This window comes from Sphaeramia orbicularis, chromosome 17 (assembly GCF_902148855.1).
Source record: "Sphaeramia orbicularis chromosome 17, fSphaOr1.1, whole genome shotgun sequence".
NCBI classification, from domain to species: Eukaryota; Metazoa; Chordata; class Actinopteri; order Kurtiformes; family Apogonidae; genus Sphaeramia; species Sphaeramia orbicularis.
This window is the reverse complement of record NC_043973.1, coordinates 26,334,385-26,353,229: the sequence shown is the minus strand read 5'-3', so window position 1 is coordinate 26,353,229 and position 18,845 is coordinate 26,334,385. Positions and strand designations below refer to the sequence as shown.

General features: G+C 36.5%; 2 protein-coding genes across 3 annotated transcripts; both read right to left on the bottom strand.

Moving 5' to 3' along the window:
• Positions 1-407: 407 nt before the first annotated feature.
• Positions 408-10,043, bottom strand: irf4a (interferon regulatory factor 4a). 2 transcript variants are annotated; one of them, XM_030159425.1, is made up of 9 exons: positions 9,924-10,043; positions 9,026-9,222; positions 8,553-8,739; positions 7,737-7,810; positions 7,432-7,606; positions 5,734-5,814; positions 4,741-5,139; positions 3,325-3,437; positions 408-2,224 (listed from the first exon to the last, which is right to left on the bottom strand). In XM_030159425.1, exons 1-9 carry the CDS (start codon positions 9,931-9,933, stop codon positions 2,075-2,077), a joined length of 1,386 nt encoding a protein of 461 aa, XP_030015285.1. In that variant the 5' UTR covers positions 9,934-10,043; the 3' UTR covers positions 408-2,074. The 2 variants fall into 2 exon arrangements, with proteins under 2 accessions (XP_030015285.1, XP_030015284.1); XM_030159424.1 differs by lacking the exon at positions 9,924-10,043 and having other exon boundaries at positions 9,026-9,238.
• A 594-nt stretch (positions 10,044-10,637) lies between these two features.
• On the bottom strand, positions 10,638-15,386 carry dusp22b (dual specificity phosphatase 22b). The gene is made up of 7 exons (XM_030159629.1): positions 15,221-15,386; positions 14,793-14,826; positions 14,611-14,693; positions 13,875-13,924; positions 12,884-12,958; positions 11,165-11,336; positions 10,638-11,051 (listed from the first exon to the last, which is right to left on the bottom strand). Exons 1-7 carry the CDS (start codon positions 15,239-15,241, stop codon positions 10,911-10,913), a joined length of 576 nt encoding a protein of 191 aa, XP_030015489.1. The 5' UTR covers positions 15,242-15,386; the 3' UTR covers positions 10,638-10,910.
• Between the last annotated feature and the right edge of the window lie 3,459 nt (positions 15,387-18,845).

Here is an 18,845-nt window from a genome sequence, read left to right as displayed (position 1 = left end):
GGCACTAGTTGACTAAACTCTTCGCTCCAAAGCGTCTTCAGAAAGCTAGGCTAAGACAATGTCACTTGGGAGTAACGGCTCATGAGGGTGCGGAAAAACTGAAGCCTCACAACAAATGATGTGGCTTCCTGCAGAAGGGGAAACACCATGGCAAATGTGTAAATGTGTTTTTCCCTTTTTCTCTTTTCATTGGTCTTTTCCATCACCAATTATGAGTTTCTTTTTATCTCCTGAACAAATACAAAAGCAGCACAGCAAACATGACAAGCAAAAGAATGATGAAGTTTATTTCAAGTCAAGTCAAGTTAACATTAATCAATATCCTTAGTCATTCCTGTTGTTAACAAAATTAGAAATTTTAATTTAAAAAAGACAACTAATTCCTCAGTTTATGCTGATATATTGTGATTTCCTCTTCAACTTTATGTCAGCATTTTACTGTAACTGTGAAATGTGATGTGATTTTTTTTTTCATCTTTGGTCCAAGTTTGAGTCACTGACAATGTAGGTGGGGGAGTCACATGTTTTATCCTGAGTCCATAAATGTCAAATCCTGATAACAGTCATACCACAACTGTGTGACACACACATGTACACACCTACACATGTGCACACATGAGGCCCTTTACAATATACTCACGCACAGGATGTGTATGTGCATATTGGGAAGGATTTTTGTTTGAGATGTCATTTTGAATGAGTTACATGTGTGACTGTAAAGAAATGCAAAATAAAATGGAAGGTTCGAGGCAAAAAGATTTACAGTACATATATATATAAAAAAAGAAAAGAAAAAGTCATTCCTGCCTGTGATTTTGGTCAGACTTTTAAAGACATTGTGAAAGTGATGTGGTTTAAGTGTGAAGGAAGTAAATGCAGAGATCGAAACTCTGGACCACAGATGAAAAACATAACATAATCTTCATCCCCTCCTTCGCAGCATCACCCTCCAGGACTTGAGCAGAACATGGAATTTCATTATTCTCACTGCAATATTTTGAGTCTTTGTACACTAGACACTGTAACAGACATGTTGTTGGGCTCTTTGGTTGGCTTCGATATGGATGTCAAACCTGGCACTTGAATGTGGACGGTATCTCAGGCTTGGGAACTAAACAGCTCCTCCCTGCCCGAACCGGCACACTGACCTAAAAGGTAGTTTTCCTTCCTATTTGTGGGGCCACTAGTTTCAGGTTAAGAGGAACAGGTTTAGTTTCTCTGCAGGTTACGGGATGAGTGTGATTTTTCCAGTTCAGTTCCTGCAGGTCCAGGTCGCCAATTAAAGTAAATCTTTCCAGTGACTCCAGTAAAAGGATGCAATGCAGTACTGGCCTATACTGTACTGTACAGTCATTATACTACAGATCAAATATTAGTAAAGGACCAGATTAGCTTCAAATCCAGTAGATGTGCAAATCATGTAGCACCTGATTTTGTGATAAATGTGTCCTCTTCTAAAAATCCAGATCAGTGTTGGCATCAGTTTCTTTTGCATTCACCTTTCGTTGGTCAAGAGTCTAGAACTGAACTCTAAAACATGCTGAAAAAGGAATTTTTTTTTTCACCTTGTTTATCATATCTTTCTTTTTCTAATCAGTTTGGGGGGAGAGGTCCGTCATCGCCATTAGTTTGACTTGTGTGTATAAGTAAGAATGAAACTTTTACCTGTGAAAATACTGTAAGTACTCATTCATACTAATTTTTTCTAATCTGTTTGACGTATCAGTGTTTGTCTTAGGGGCCATTCTTCCTGTGCACCTGTGCTAGTACTTCCTGTCAGTCGCCCTCTGCCTACCCTCATCCCCCCACCCTCAAACCGCATCCTTCACGCTGTCACAATAATACTTGCAGAGAGAAAAAAAAAAACACATTACTCCACAGTCAGAGACACAAACACTTAGACTCATAGGTGTGCAAGTGAAAACACAGGGTCTTCCCCATCTCTATCCCTCAACACCATTACAATTCTCACAGCAGTTGAACAGGACTGCAATCATAAGGCTTTAGAAACGGTGAGTTGTTTACATTCACACTCATGCCCTCATGCATGCATGTGTGTATGTGTGTGTGGTTGTCACTCCTGAATATGCTGTAGAGGTCTCTGAGGAGGATAGTCAATGACTGGAGAGGTGTTCTGTTCCTGGATGTGATCATAGGCCCGCAGGTAGTGCCCATTGTTCTGCTGATAATAGTACATCAGTTTTCTGGCAAACACCGGCTCCACCTAAAGAGACATGATCTCTGTTCATGACATGTGTCTGTGACTCATCAAATACATTATCATACTAAGACCTACACAGTCAGAGAGCAGTATAATCTATAGAAAAAGAGAAAAATAACATGATTTTAACATATAGATCTACTGAAGATCTGTTTTACAAGTTCTTTTTTACATCCCAAATAAATTTTGCATGCTATATGGACAAAGACCATACGTTCAGTATGTTATTTAATGTAAAATAAGTAGAGCTATTTTGCAGTGACCACAAAAAGGGTTTTCTTTACATTTAACCTTAGTGATTTATAACTATTTATTATTTCATTCTCTGCATTTTGCAATGAAAAGCAGGTATTTTGCTAAGTTTACTGACCATGTAAATTCAATTGATAATGTATTACATCAGTACAGAGAAAGCTGAAGCAAAAGTGTTTTGCTTGTTTTTTGTTTTTTTTTGACAAAATATAGCATTAACTGGATGTGAAAACAAGTGTCTATATTGACTGTCATTTGTTAGACTACGTGGGTTTGATTGGTGAATCAGTGTTGCGGAATATGATGGTGTTTCCTTGATCCTTATGGAGCCCCTGAATATCCAAAAGAGTCATATCATATGCCAGCAAAAAGCTAAGAAACTGTAGTTTACCTCAATTATTCTAATGTATTGATAGGATGAGCGGTTCAAAAATTATTACACGTTATACATCTGTAGAGGCTTTTAGTCACTGGTGGTTTAACACTTAATCATGTGAATTTACCAGTCACTGAGATCAGTTCAGCTTTTTTTTTGCTAACATCATGTTTCAGCTACTGCTTTATCAAGTTACTTAGAATAATCTACTGATTATAATCTACAAATCTCAACTGATATTTTGACATTTGTGTTATCAATTACACAAAACATTTAGCTTTAGTTTTCTGTTAAAACAGAAATTAAGCATGACTACAGTGCAACTACTTTATGTAGAACAACGAATGCCAAATATATCAGACCAAAGCAATTTTGTACAATCAGACCACATAGCATTTCACCTAATAAAGTAATATGACTTAATAAAAGACTGTTTATTAACTGGAGATCTTTTCTCTATGTACACTATATGTACCTGTGCTGTGATCATCTTCCTCGTGCGCTGTGGATCAGGGTATTCATCTCCAAAACAAAGCACTATTTGGTGTCTTGGCAGATGTCGGCCATTATGGGCAAACTCTTGAAGCTCTAAGAAAATGAAGGCAAACATAAAAAAGACAGTGTTAGCTGCAGCACCATCCATGAACCCGTTTTGTGCTGGTAAAGGCAAAATCCAGTGTATCATACTAGAAATACACAGTACCCTAGATAGCTCATCCAACACTTTCCCAAATCAGCATTAGTTGTCTTTTCTGGAAACTACTGATCAGATCGGTGGAAATTTGAGTGTGACATGGCAGAGAAAAAAACCTATATCATAAGTCACATGTGGTGGACCACAGCAGGTGGGTGGGGACTCCACACACATTGGCCCCCTTGCTGAAAATGTAATCTTCTTAATGCTACCTCAACACAGGGACTTACCCAGATAAAACACCTGCAGCCTCTCCTTAATCATTATCATTAACATCATCGATGCTTCTGTCAGCGTGACCACAGTAGCATTGTTTTTCGACGAATTATAGTTATTGTCTGACAAAATCTTCATCACATATCGCAAGAAAAGGTGTAAAATGAGAAAGCCTGAAATATGCTGTGGTCTTAACATTTGAATTAACAGTTTGATTTGCAAGTTGTCAGTATGACAAAGTACAAACTTCTGTATGTGTGAACACTAGTGAACAAAACACTGTAATCACAATAATTCAGAACAATAAACTTACCATGAAGTCCAAATATTTATGGTATATTCACCAAAATGCCTGAGTATATCTGAATAACCTCCATGTACCTAGGATTGTTCTTCAGAATCTCTTTATGGAAGCATGATAAAGTACATTTTTGTAATGAAGAAAATAACCAACAAGTTTTTGTGTGTACTATGCATGCTAGACATAGACAATTTTTACACTGTGTACAAAAAAACAGTAAAAAATAAACTGAAACAAATTGATGTTTTTATAGACATTTGAAATGTCGCCCATTATAAGAAAATGGGAGAAAAAAAAAAAAGATTTAAAAAATTCAGAAAAAAATTGAACTTTGACCTACTTTTCCCAAAATGTAACCACATCTATTCTGGGTCACTGGCAATCTCTAAACCTAATTTGGTCTGTATTCACCCAATAGCGTTGCTGCTACAGACATTTGAAATTTTGCCAATTATAAGTAAATGGGAAAAAAAAAAAAGATTTAAAAAATTCAGAAAAAAATTTAACTTTGACCTACTTTTCCCAAAATATAATCAGATCTATTCTGGGTCACTGGCAATCTACAAACCCGATCAATCTAATCTACAAACCGAACCAACAATACCTCTTGCCTCCCTTTCGGGGAAGGAAAGCCAAACCTCTTAGCGTGTAAGTGTAGGTGTGTACATATCAACACTTACCAATGAGGAACTGCTGAGTATCGAAAAGTTTGCATGGCTGGTCTTTCTCCAGCTTGTTCGGCTTATCCATGTATGGAGCCAGAGGTCCTTCCCAGTACACCCGTCCCTGGCAGAGGCGTTTAGCGTACATCCCATCAGATGCCATCCACAAAAGCACCCCCTTCTCCAGTATGTTCGGGAGCATCTCAGCACCCTGCCTGTGAGACTCAGGGAAAGGGAAAGGAAAAAGGATGATTTCTGGCCCCATGGGATGCCTGTCCTCTGGGCACGGGGAAGATGAGGAGGAAGACGATGGGGAAGAAGAAGAAGATGAGGTGATCCGACAACCTTCAGAGCTGGTGGTGGTCACCTCCTTAACTAAAGACTCTCTGTAGAACAGGGACACATGCAGGCTCAAGTCTGGAAGATAAAGAGAGCAGCTTTGAACAGATACATCTTTGTGGAAAAAACATACATCAGCATCAAAATTTGAGCATGTTCAGAGTTTAAATGTCAAGTATAAAAATAAATTCTTTGTAATTTTGGCATATCCAGCATTACTCACTTCTCCCTTATCATTTCAAGTATCCCCCCTCCACCCCCCAAAAAATAATTTGCTTAAAAATGCTATTCACTCCCATGGCCAGTTGCCCTGAGTTTCAGAAGGGGGAAGTAAATGTTGTGCGGCGTTTGTAGCTTCGTTCTTATCTGTAAATGCAAAAGTCTTAAAAATAGGATTGAATTTTAAGTGTCAGTGTGTGTAAGTGCATGTTTTCATGTGTGTGTGTATATATATATGTATGTATGAATGTATATATATATATATATATATATATATATATATATATATATATATATATATATATATATATATATATATATATATATATATATATATATATATTGTTTTTGGTTTTTTTTTTGTTTTGTTTTTTTTGTTTTGTTTTTTTTGTTTTGTTTTGTTTTGTTTTGTTTTGTTTTGTTTTGCATGTGTGCATAGAAAATTATCTTTACCTGTTATGGGACTGCTGTGGTCCATCGTATACACAGATGGTTGAGACTCTGACAGATAGGTGTGGAAGGAGAGCTGAAACCCTGTACAGGAGATGTTATATACTTATTAGATTCTCAGATGTGACAGTCTTATTGTGCTTATTTATGTGACTAGAGATATTTTCGTAGCCATTAGTTCTTCCATTCTTATTCAAGGTGTACCAATTCAAACAAAATGGCTTTGCACATAAGTATATTTTGTGTTTGTCATTTCTGCATAGACTACTGCTCAGTGCTGTTCCTCATTGTCTCTTTATTATCTGGATTATTTGACTGTGTTAATCAACTGCAGAACAATAAACATGTTAATTTATTGCATTGGTCCAAAGTCATTTATTTGTAAGGGTGCATTTGGGGAACATTTGGGGTTTGCAATTTATATTCAGGAGACAGAACAGAAATGCAGCACTTACAAGATATACCACACAGGCCTGGAATAATCTGTGCACTGATGACAACTCCATTTGTTCACAGTGGTTTGATTAATATTAATTAATATAATTTAAGACTATGTTTTCATTTCACATGGAAGTATGTCATAACTGTTTTTGCTGCCTTTGAATGTGCAGCAACTTTGTACAATATTAACAAGAGTTGAAAATTAACAATAGCTATAAACTCTCTGTACACTACATTCTGTTCTATTCTATTGTATTCTAGGTCATATACAACATATACTATATTAGCTGTCTTCTATCACTATTACTAATACTTAACACTATTACAGTCATTTTCTTAATATGTGACACTCTAGATGTTGAAACGGTCCATAAATATGTGAAAATGGCTATATTTTAAATAGCAGATTTATATTTTACAAAATGTGAACCTGAAAACAAAAATTTAAACTAAGTCCGTGATTGTGATATTTCTCAAAATATTTCAGTGGCAATGCATTATCACATAAAACTTATAGTACAACAAGAACATTTTGCTGATTTCAGTTGTCTTTTTAAAATATTTTCTAAGGTTTGCATTGTTTCTTTGTTTGTTAACACTCTAGGAGCAAAACTATTGGTTGAATATACACCAAATTTGGTTTGTAGATTGGCAGTGACCCAGAACAGATCTCATTATATTTTGGGAACAGTAGGTCAAAGTTCAAATTTTTTATAATTTTTTAAAATCTTTTTTTTCTCCCATTTACATACAAGGGGTGAAATTTCATATGTCTATAAAAAAAAATCAATTTTGTCTCAATTTACTTCAAACTTGGCACATATATAGAGGCAACTGCATAGACACATGCATAGACATGATGACATCAGCTAGATCGATGCCAAAATAAGCTACAATATGTGCAAGGGGCGGGGTTTGTTGTGTCTGGCACCACTTGTTTAATAATGGAACTGTTAAATTTTTAAGTGGTTTAATAATTAAACAAATAAGCCTAATCACTGATTTTCCTACAAAGAGGTCTCCATAAAGTTACTTCATGACTGACAGGATTACATTATTTGGTATCAAATTATAAATGATGCAAAAACAGCACGTTTCACCAAACAAAAACAATGTAACCAACCAAACTAAATAAAATATTTCCTTGTCCATTTGTTCCTTGTATAGTATAGTAGTATAGTAGTATAGTATAGTATAGTATAGTATAGTATAGTATAGTATAGTATAGTATAGTATAGTATAGTATAGTATAGTAGTTACCATTTTCAGGGTGCGACCCAGCCCATGCCCGGCTGATTGGCGAAGGGTAGTGGCACTGGCCGTACTGCAGTTCTGGATGGGGTCCATGGTGATGTGAAGGAGGAAGAGACTGTTGTTCTGGTGATGAGTAATCCCTCCACTCTCTTCGTTCTTGAGTAACCATATAACTTGGTACCTAAAGTTAAAAAAAAAAAAAAAAAAAAAGGGAAGATGTTTTCATGCGGGAGCATTTCTGTTGTGTTTAAGCAGTAGATCCAGACAATATAAGAATATAAGAAGGTTGAAAAAAAAATCAACCTGCTCACCTGGTTGTGCAAAGATGAATATGGCGAAGCATATCCAAGATGTGAAGGTGTGTCCTCCATACTCATCTTCATTCCTGTAAATGCAGCAAAAATACACTTCAGATAACCAAATCCAATTTATGACTATCAACTATATATGCTGTGTTATCTATCAACAATGCTGTAGGATTATTATGGTTTAACTGCACAGAAGAAGTGACTGTGGAGATACACGTATGTAATGTTCTGTACTGAGTTACACTATCTGAGAGTTCTGCACACTTTGCAAAAGGTGATTGAGTCAAGTGACAATATAAAAGTTAATAAAAGAAGCATTATCCCCGATACAATCAACTGTACTGGTGTGACAAAAGCTGTTGTATGGCGGCAGAGACTTTGTCATGCAAGGCTGAAGGTCGTCTCATTGTGTTATGTGCAACCTGCACTTAGTAACCGAAGCCCTCTAAAAAAAGCACTACGGCCTTTTTGGTACATGCTTTGGCTTCCTTTGTGCTTCCTGCCTCATCAGAAACAACTGCAGAGTTGCATATGTGTAAAATTGCCAATAGTATATAAACAAAGTTCACTAGTGAAACGGTGCTGTGTACTGCACATGCAAGTGTGCAATTACAATACCATGACTTTGGATATTTGATAAATGTTATTAATGTCCATCCATACAAAATGAAACCACCAACACCCAAACTTGCAACACCCAACACCCAAGCTGTTTGAGCCAGGCTTGACAACATGCATCTGCACTTACAGAGAAGGTTCACAATAATTCTCAAAATACTTTTACTAAATCTTGTGCGTACAGTGTTTAGATAGTTGTACCTTTTTTGGCTCCCTCTGGAATGATTCTGTACACTTTGTAGGGCTCTGAGATGTCCAGTTGACTTCTGTCCACTAACTCGTCAAAGTCATTGCTTTTATTAAGAGCGCAGCGTAATCTGGTTTTCCATGTTGGCGGATCAGGTTTGTCCACACCTTCCTTGTATTTCCCTTTAAACAATGCCCATGCCTGAAACAATAATTTGCACTCAACTTACCAATTTGCATTTCTTATGTAATTTTTTCAAAGTAAGATTTGTAGACCCCTGAAAAATTGATTAATTAACATATAATCACATATGCATTTTTAGCCTAGAGTACCACTTTAACCCTGAGGCACTATATTCAAAGAAATATAATCAAATAACATTAAGGGCGTCAATATTCATGTGATATTTCTGTTTCAACAGTGTGTTCAGAAAGTAATCATCAGATTTTTCCATGTGCAACTGTCTCAGATGGTGCAATGGTCTGACCTTGAAGAGTGCAGCATCCTCCTCTCTGTTGTAGTCTTGTTTGCCCGCGTGTTTCCAAGGAATTCTAAAGATGGTTTTTTCATCATTTTCCCAAACCAGGCCAGCATATCTCCTACTGTCAATCTGATCAATGAGCCACTGTCTAAGTTTGCCATTCCCACAACTGACAGATAGGGTGTCCTCCTCCATGTTCATCTCTGGAAAATAAAACATTACAATGATGCACAGATAGTTATATGATCGTTACAACGCAGTTAAAGTAGTGGTAGATTTTTATTTAAAGCTCGAGAAAATAATTGTTAAGGTTTAGCCTCTAACTGGGTGAAATTGTCACCGTTAAGTATTTTAAAATACAGGGTGTCTATTCATAACCTCACATCTGCAGAATTATTTAAAGTATATGCAGGAACTTTGGTTTTGACATTTCTGGCCATAGCACTAGTTTTAATCATTGCAGAGAAATATGACTCATTTGATCAACATGCATGACTAAATGCATGCAAAAGTACTCTACTGTAGGGACAATTTCAGACTGAAAGGTATGACTACTACTTCATGGATGAATCTATTTGAAATCATATGCATCTTAAACTTCATACCCTATATGGTAATTTGGTTGAATTTTCACCATATAACGACAAATGTTCACATTTACTGAGTATGATGATTAAAATATATCAATCTGCTTCAAACTGGCACATAGAGTATATATATTTTAGTGAGCTAAAAACAACACTGGACTAATACAGAGATGAGTAAAGTAATTAAAAATAGCACAATATTTCACAATATGTCAGTCATGAATTGTTGAAAACACACTGTATCATTTATCTATAGCCCATGTTAAAATAAAAACACTGGTGATGGTATAAGTTGTTTTAAAGGAGCTGCTGCTTACCTCTGATCATGTCAAATCCCCTGGCTGAAATCTGTTTTGAAGGTCTCGGTGTCTTTTTCTTAAATGTTATCACTACTTGATTTGTTACAGGGAGGAGTCTCAGAGGAGCTCAAAAGAAGATGCGAAGCAACGAGTCTCTAATTTCTGTGAAACTCAGCGCCCACACAGTACTGCTGCTGTGGGGAATCCCTCTAGTGACACCCTGTGCTGACACAGGGCAGGAGTGGAACAATTACCTGTGCACATTAATGCACATTATTTCCCAGCAATTTAATTTATAGGCCAAAGTTATTTATAGTAACACTGCTTTAAATTCCTATTATGATTTGTTTGTCTTTAAGTCAGATGTTGGTACAGATGAGATGTTTAGATTTTTTAGTTGTACCTCATTACTATTACTGCCCTCCAGTGGATAAATGTGCACATGCTCACCTGGATAAAGTTTGACATATGTAGGTTAGTATCTTCACATAGTGTCACAGACTGTTTTATTAAATTTTTGCTATTTCTGATTTTTAAAAAAAAGGCTTGAGAAATAATAAGGTCAAAAAAGCAACAGATACACATGATCAGTGTTTTTGGTGCCATCATGCATGACCTCCCTTGCACATTAGACAAACAGGAAGAGAACCAGGAAATAGAGATGTAAACACAGAGCAGAATGTGTCTTATCACCTTCGACATGACAGCCCACCGACTGACAACCACACAAAACCCTGACTGTAATCTTTATTTTGCAATTTGAAATTATACTGGTACAATAGAAAATAAAGTTCACGACATTCATAAATTAGAAAAAAAACAACACTAAAAGCATCAGTCAAAAATATTAAAAATGATCATGTGCTATACATATTTGTTGTCTCTTTCATGTTCAGATCAATGATCTTTACCAGATCAGTCCAACAATAACAACAGTCCATTCTGAAGCTCAGTCATCTTCTGGGTTGGTCCAAAACACTGTTGTATGCCCACGTGGTGTACATATCAAATAGATCCAGATGGAGTAGATGTCTGTTCTTCCACCTCCTCACCATTGACTTTGGACACTCTAGCGAGCAAGTCACGTATATCAGCCTCATCATTGAAGGGGTTGTCTTTGTATTCCTGCTGTAGCCATTCTCTAAACTGAGACAAGAAAACAAAAACTTTACAACATTTTTCAACGATACAAAGCATAACTCTTACACACTCATTGCGCTTTTATACTGCATTTTCCTGTGCAGTCTATCTGACCTGACCTGATCAGCTTGAGTAGCCTCGAACTCTTGGAGCTGACGCTGGAAGCCGAGGTTGGGGCCAGCACAGGGTCTGACCACCTTCACTGCAGCCAGCGCCTCCTGCCAGCCCAGACCTGTCACCGTCATGATGTAAGCGACCACCAGGGTGACACTGCGGGACACACCTGCTAGACTTTAAGAGGTGACAGACAGACAAATGGGGTGTAATGCTAGAAATGTAACTTACAGGATTACAACATGATCTCCAGGCATATGTTGATGAAGGGTTATTCCATACACATAGGTTTAGAAGTGCGAGAAGGAATGGATTCTGATTTGCAGGCAGTGTTTCCTTTTTAGTAATAACAATTCTCTCATTATATGCGCAATAAGTCATGCAATAATCTTGTGTTCTGCAGTAACAATGCAATCTTTATTCACTATTTATCAAAATATAATTGCACTATTTTTATATAGACTTGGTTCATAGATATACATACTATTTCATACATTTCATACGTAACTGCTTTCATTTTATTGTTAACATCATTCATATATATATATATATATATATATATATATATATATATATATATATATATATATATATATATACTGTCACATCCTGTTAATACTGCAAATTTGCATCTACTGATATTGTCCATTTTATTTTTTATTCTATTTAACTCTATTCTTATGTTACTTTGTGAAATTGTAAAATTAATATTCTATTTTATTATCTTATTTTTAGTTTTTGTAATTTTATATTCGCTCTGTTCTTGCAGCACTGGTGTTTGTTGTTGCCCTGACTGGAGTAGCACTCCTAATTTTATTGTACACACAGTGAAAATAAAGGCTATTCCGTCCTATTCTATTCTGTTAGTTCACTGAATTTCCCATTTTGATCCAGTATTCTTGAAAACTATACCCAATTTGTACTTCCATTTTATCTGACCTCTGAATTTTTCTTCATTTTGGATCTAAATTTGGTCAAGTTTCACTGCTTTGCTTGTGGATTAGCATTATTGGTGGAATATTAGGGTCCATGTAAACATGACTGACAATCAGAGACATTAATAATCTGTCATATTATTTTCCTTTATGTTCAATAAATGTACTAAGTGGATGCTGGAAGTACAAAACACCTGGTTTTAAAATTAATGCGATCGAATATATACACATGAGATTTAATACTCATGGTATATGATACTCTGGCTAACCCTAACTTGACTACAGACAGTGACAGGTGGATGTACAAGGTTTTGGGGGGTTAAACAAGGGCAGTAAATGTTGACGCCAAGTGAATACTCATTCTATATTTGTTTTAATCTACAGGAAATAAACAAAAATCGATACAAATCCGCCTGTTCCCCTCTGTTTCTGAGAAGACCCTGTGTTTAATCAGATATAACCTTCCTCAGTGAACATATGGTCACTCCACAAACACATTGTGATCAGAGTTGTTACTGTGCTCTGTTTTGGGAAGTTCAAGAATAGCCTTTTGCTTATCATTTAATCTCGTCTGTGCAGCTCAGTTACCCATGGGTGCACTTGCATACTGTTTTGACCTCAGTTTCCTTTATCTCTACATTATCTGTACATTTAGTTCACTTCAGCGGGTGTATGATCTTAGCTGTAGGATGGAAAGAAAGTCTACCTAGTACAGTAACTTACAAAGAGCTTCAATAAGTGGGTCTTGATTCTAGATTTGACATGTAGTACGCAAGTTTTTTCTCTTACCAGTGAACGAGGCAGCCCTCTCCTTTCAGACGTGACTCATGCATGAACATTATACTTTGTTTAAAGTGCTGAGTCCTGTAGATCAGAAGAAAATGGTTATTATAGGTCATGATCGCATGAAACCCTTATGAGAACAAGGCAAAAACATGACTGTGGGGTTATTTTGTCTTCACTACCATGTCCCAAGTCCATGAAAACACAGCAGACAGAGATTGGCTGTATTTCTTTTACATCGTGTTTTTGCACCTGACTCTAAAACATCTCCTTTTCTCATCCCGGATGGATCAAGATGAGGGTGTGTTCGCCTCAGGTTTGAAAGATAAGGTGTCGCATTTCACATAACAGGTTTTAAGCACAAAGAGGCATGAGGCAGCTGGGATAGTAGGGGTGACCGGGGCATGTATATGCATATGTATGTGTGTGTGTGTGTGTGTGTGTGTGTGTATATATATTTGCTGGTCCTAATGTGTGAGTGTATGTATGTGGGGACACATAAATAGAACCACAGCACCAACCATCGTGCTAAAACTGCAGAACTGAGCTATGAGACTTCCTTCCTGCTAAGTCCTTGTAGCAGTGTGAAATGTGAACTAGCCACAGAATTTGTGTGTAAATGTGTGTGTTTGTGCATATCTGTATGTGTCTAAACCAGGGCACTGAAAGGAAAATCATGTACCACCCTTGGTTTTCCCTCCCTCATTTCTCATGTTACGTCAAAACAACTGAACCTGACTGAGTTGAAATGACCAAAAAAAAAAAAAAAAAAAACCTGTGCTAAACGTTTAATCTGGTCATGTTATCACGATCTATCCACAGAATAAGTTCACAGTTAAATGACGAGTTTGTGGCAGCATATCATTTACACGTTAGCATGAAGAAAATGAACCTCAGACGCCCACACAGTGCAGCCTCAAATGGATGTGGTACTCTCTCTGTTTCAGCTTTTCATTGTTCTTTGCTGTGTTGCTGTGCTGCACATTTTGGTACTCACAGGTTTTGTGTGGGTAGGTCAGCTGCTGAAATGCAGAGATAGGTCATCTCCTAAAGGACAATGTATACCAGTTATCTGCCAGTGTTCACTCCTTTATAATACATTTAACATGAATCCATAAACAGCAGGCAATAAATATTAAGTCACATGTGTGTTCATATTCATTTAGTTTTAAATAAATAAGTAAGTCAGGGGAGTGGTCACGTGCATGCATGTGCAAGAAAAACTCTAAATCATAATCAATAACTTATTAAAACTAAAAGCGAACTGAAACTACACAGTCGAAACTGGCAAAGCAGAAACAGCCGCCTACTCTAAAACCCACGCAAGCACACATAGCAGCACACTGACCAGTCCAATTACTGTTGACTGGCGTTTTTCATGATACTCAAGAATCACATGAGTATGATACTACCTTGCTTTGTTTTCACTCATTCAGCACTGACAACTGTTTGTTAAAGAGGAAGCTTCTTTCAGCGTTGGCCAGCGTTTAGGCAGCTCTCCCTGAATTACCTGACAGACTGGTCTATGGACTGTTTCCAAGCCCGTAGTGTTTGTTCTGCTTTTCAGTAATACACCCAAAACAGCCGATCAAATATATGCAGGATGGTTTAGTTGGTCACTTTATTGAAGAGGGAAAAAAATCATGAAAAAAAAAACTCCACAAATCATGCTGTGAGTGATCTTTAAGAGGTTAAAGATGTTACTTGTGACACAGAAAGTGAGAGTGTCTCACCTGGAGGATAGGAGCTGCACTGTCATGAATAGACAGGATGTGTGTGATGTTATTTCTTGCAAGCTGTTCTCTGTCTCTTGCATCTGTCATAAACAAAAAACAGCACCAGAAACACATTACACTGAAATGTGTAGTCATTTAAAGTCGTAAAATCAAAATGACAATACAATGCATGGACAGACCTTTGAAATTCCCCAAGTATAAGTCAGGAAGGACCTATATGAACACAGAGTACTGTATATATTAAAAGCAGAAACTGTCTAAGCATCACTGAAATAGAAGTGTAACAGCTGACAAAACTTGATAGCTGACTAAAAATGTGAAGATGATTATTAAACACTGTATTTCCAAACAGAGATCATGTCATAATCAAACAAAAACATGCGTTAAATTACAGTTGGATCACTTGGATTATTGGGGTTTATGTTTATTTCAGTTCTATAAATGACTAAATATGATGCATCTATTCACTGAAGGCAGTAAAACTATGAAAGAGCAACTTTTTTTTTTTTAATTCTTACAAATATTTAAATCAATATAAGCCCTAACATTCAACACACTGTGGATCATTGGTGTGTGAACTCCAGACTTAAACAGATGAAAATCCTACCTTGTTGATGCCATTACCCATGCTGAAAGACGCCGGTAGAAAAAAGACTAGTTACAAAAACACGCCACGCTGTATTTCCTCGTGGTTCGTGGAAAATGATTATTCAGCGGCTTGACGGATTCCCAGACCCCGTTGTCCGAGCGCACAAGCAGTAGCAGCAGCAGCAGCGGTGGCCAAGGAGCACTGCTGCCGGAGCCGCCAGCAAGGAATTCTGGGATTTGTAGTTGGTACAAAGAAGGTGTCTTAACGGGCAGAGTCTGCACATATTAATAACCTAGCCCCCCTGACTCGATGACAGCACATGCTTAACCCCAAAATAAATCAGCAAAATAAGACTGTCAACATAGCAGAACAGAAATGGCAAAGCTCCTGTTGGAATGTTTCAGAAATATAACTGATGTCATGACACTAATTGAGAAACAACACACACCAAAAAAAAAAAAAAAAAAAAAAAAAAAAAAAAAAAGTAAGTTGAGGAGTCAGTTACCACACATTTTTGCTGTAAATCAGGGATGTCAAACTCATTTTAGTTCAGGGGCCACATACAGACTAAGACAGAATAATACAGGGTGACACAAAAAACAGGAACTTTTTAACAATCCAATAAAACCAAGAGTGATGGAAGAAAAATATTTTATTCATAGTAATTGAAACCTTAAACCATGCCATTTAAGAAACAATGATGGAATTCTCATTTTTTAAAAATTACTTCCTGTAGATGGCGTCCTCCTGTACGAATGCATTCTTGAAATCGGCTGTTGAGATTCCTCATTGACCGCTGCAACATCTCAGCTGGGATACTGTGAATTTCATCCTGAATTCTCTGTTTTAACTCATCCAGAGTTCTTGGTTGAGTCGTGTACACTTTACTCTTGAGATAGCCCCACAAGAAAAAATCACAAACGGACAAATCTGGCAATCTAGGGGGCCAGGGAACGTTACCGAATCTTGAGATCACATGGTTACTGAACAATTCTCGCACAGCCGCCAATGGTTACTACGGCCAAAAAAACGGGAATTTTTGAAGTGCATATTGGCAGACATGAGCAAGTGGCAGCACTGCGAGACAGTGACCTTGAGCAAGTAAACACACCCCCATTTTAGTAACCATTGGCGGCTATCTCAAGAGTAAAGTGTACACGACTCGACCAAGAACTCTGAATGAGTTAAAACAGAGAATTCAGGATGAAATTCACAGTATCCCAGCTGAGATGTTGCAGTGGTCAATGAGGAATCTCAACAGCAGATTTCAAGAATGCATTCGTACAGGAGGACGCTATCTACAGGAAGTAATTTTTTTAAAAAAAATGAAAATTCCATCATCGTTTCTTAAATGGCATGGTTTAAGGTTTCAGTTACTATGAATAAAATATTTTTCTTCCATCACTCTTGGTTTTATTGGATTGTTAAAAAGTTCCTGTTTTTTTGTGTCACCCTGTATAAATAATAGAATAAGAACTGATAAACACCAAAGTTTTCTCTATATTTTTAAGTGAAAAAAGTCAAATTCCATTATGAGAATGTTTACATCTACAAACTCTACTTGAACGTAACATGAACAAATATGAATAACCCGAAAATTCTTAAGAAAAATAAGTGCAATTTTAGCAATATTACACTTTCATTTATCATTTATACATGTGCATCATAACTTACAGATCACACGACATGTAGTAACAGGCAGAATATTGGTAAAATTCTACATATTTCTCTTAAGACATTTCAGGTTATTGAAATTTTTTGTAAAAAGGCCAGTCTGTAAATGTATGTGTTGTGTAATTTTACCTTTTTTACACTAAAACAAAGAGAGAAATTTGTGGTTTTCTTTATTTATAAGTTATCATGATAGTGTTTTACTGGTCTGACCCATTTTAGATTGAATTGACCTAAAATGATTTTAACATCATTGATTGTTAATATCTTCAGTGTACTTTTTGCATTTCATAAATTCATCCCAAGGGCCAGATTGGACCCTTTGGCGGGCCGGCTTTGGCCCCCAGGCTGCATGTTTGACACCTGTGCTCTAAATGTTTACTGTGACAAGACAAATGACTTTTCAGACACAATGGCATGTCTTGGTCATGGCAGCAGTGTGAGATAGAGACATTAACTTGTCTGGTCCATGTTTATTGTCAGTTCCCACATGATTTTTTCCTCTATATTTAACCTTTTTAAGTGTTTTATCACCATTTAATGTAATATTGGATTACTGAAATGGCAAGAGCTAGTTAAACTACAGACATTACTTGTTATGTTTATGTTTAAGGCTAAAAGTAAAGTACAACCAGCTAAATGACAAAAAACTGTTTGTCCTCACTTCAGAGAATGAGGAGGTCATTTCAAGCACCAATGTGTATGGACAACTTTGAAGCAGATGTGTATATCAGTGGTTGGTGTTAAACTCTGGAATTCTCTGTATAATGAGCTGAAGGATTGTGAAAACATATTCCAATTGAAAAAAAAAAACAGTGTATAAAGACAGAACAATGAGATTATATTAACAGTTAGAAGTTTTTACATTTTGTTTCGTATTTGTTTTGCATCTTGTGACATATTTATTTACTTATTTTGGTCTGGTATCGTAATTGTTTTACATCTTTTCATCAGGTATATATTTACCTATGTTTTGTTTGTTTTGTACTTCCTAGATATGTAGTTTTGCACTTGGTTTTGTATTAATTTTGTATTATCTTTGGATGTATTTTGTTTGGTTTGTCTGAATTTATACAGTATGACTTTATTATTAATTTGTATTATCTTTGAATGTATTTTGTTTGGTTTGTCTGAATTTATATATTATGACTTTATAGCTAGTTGTGTATTGTTAACCATTAAGGCTATTATTATTTTGAAGGGGACAGGAAATACAAGATTTTCTTCATCCTGCCTCTTTTCAAGCATGGGTGTGTACATGTTTGTTCACCTGATGATTACTCAGTGTCTGCTGATGAAATGCAAAACCATGAATGAAATAAATCAAATGAACAAATGAATGAATGAATGAATATTGTCATTTTTATTTTGAGTTTTTTCAGTGTAAATCATATATTCTCTTGTATTTAATTCACTGATCATGTAGGCTAGATGTTCATAAAAGCTCAGAGTAATTTCAAAGGCTACTATATCAGGAACAGAGAAAACTGAAGAAAAAGTGAATGTTTCAGTCAAATCTATCATTATCTGAACATAAACCCAATGTGTCCATCTACTGTCATTTGTCAAACTCCATGGGATTTACTGGTGAATCAATGTTGTAGAAGATGATGGCGTTTCCATGTTCACCACAGAGCCTCTGAACGTCCAAATGGGTCATATCTGATGACCATGAAAAGACGACAAACTGTACTTTACATATACTCACATGGATTGATAGAATTAACGGATCAACAAATATTAAATAGTTTAGATCAGTAGAAGTGTTTGGTCGCCAGTGGCTGTTTATAGGATATATATCTAACACATTCATTCATTCATTTTCTGAACCTGCTTTATCCTCACTAGGGTCACGGGGGTCGCTGGAGCCTACCCCAGCTACTTATGGGCAGAGGCGGGGTACACCCTGGATATGTTGCCAGTTTAGATTAACCTATCAGTGCATGTCTTTGGATAGTGAGAGGAAGCCGGA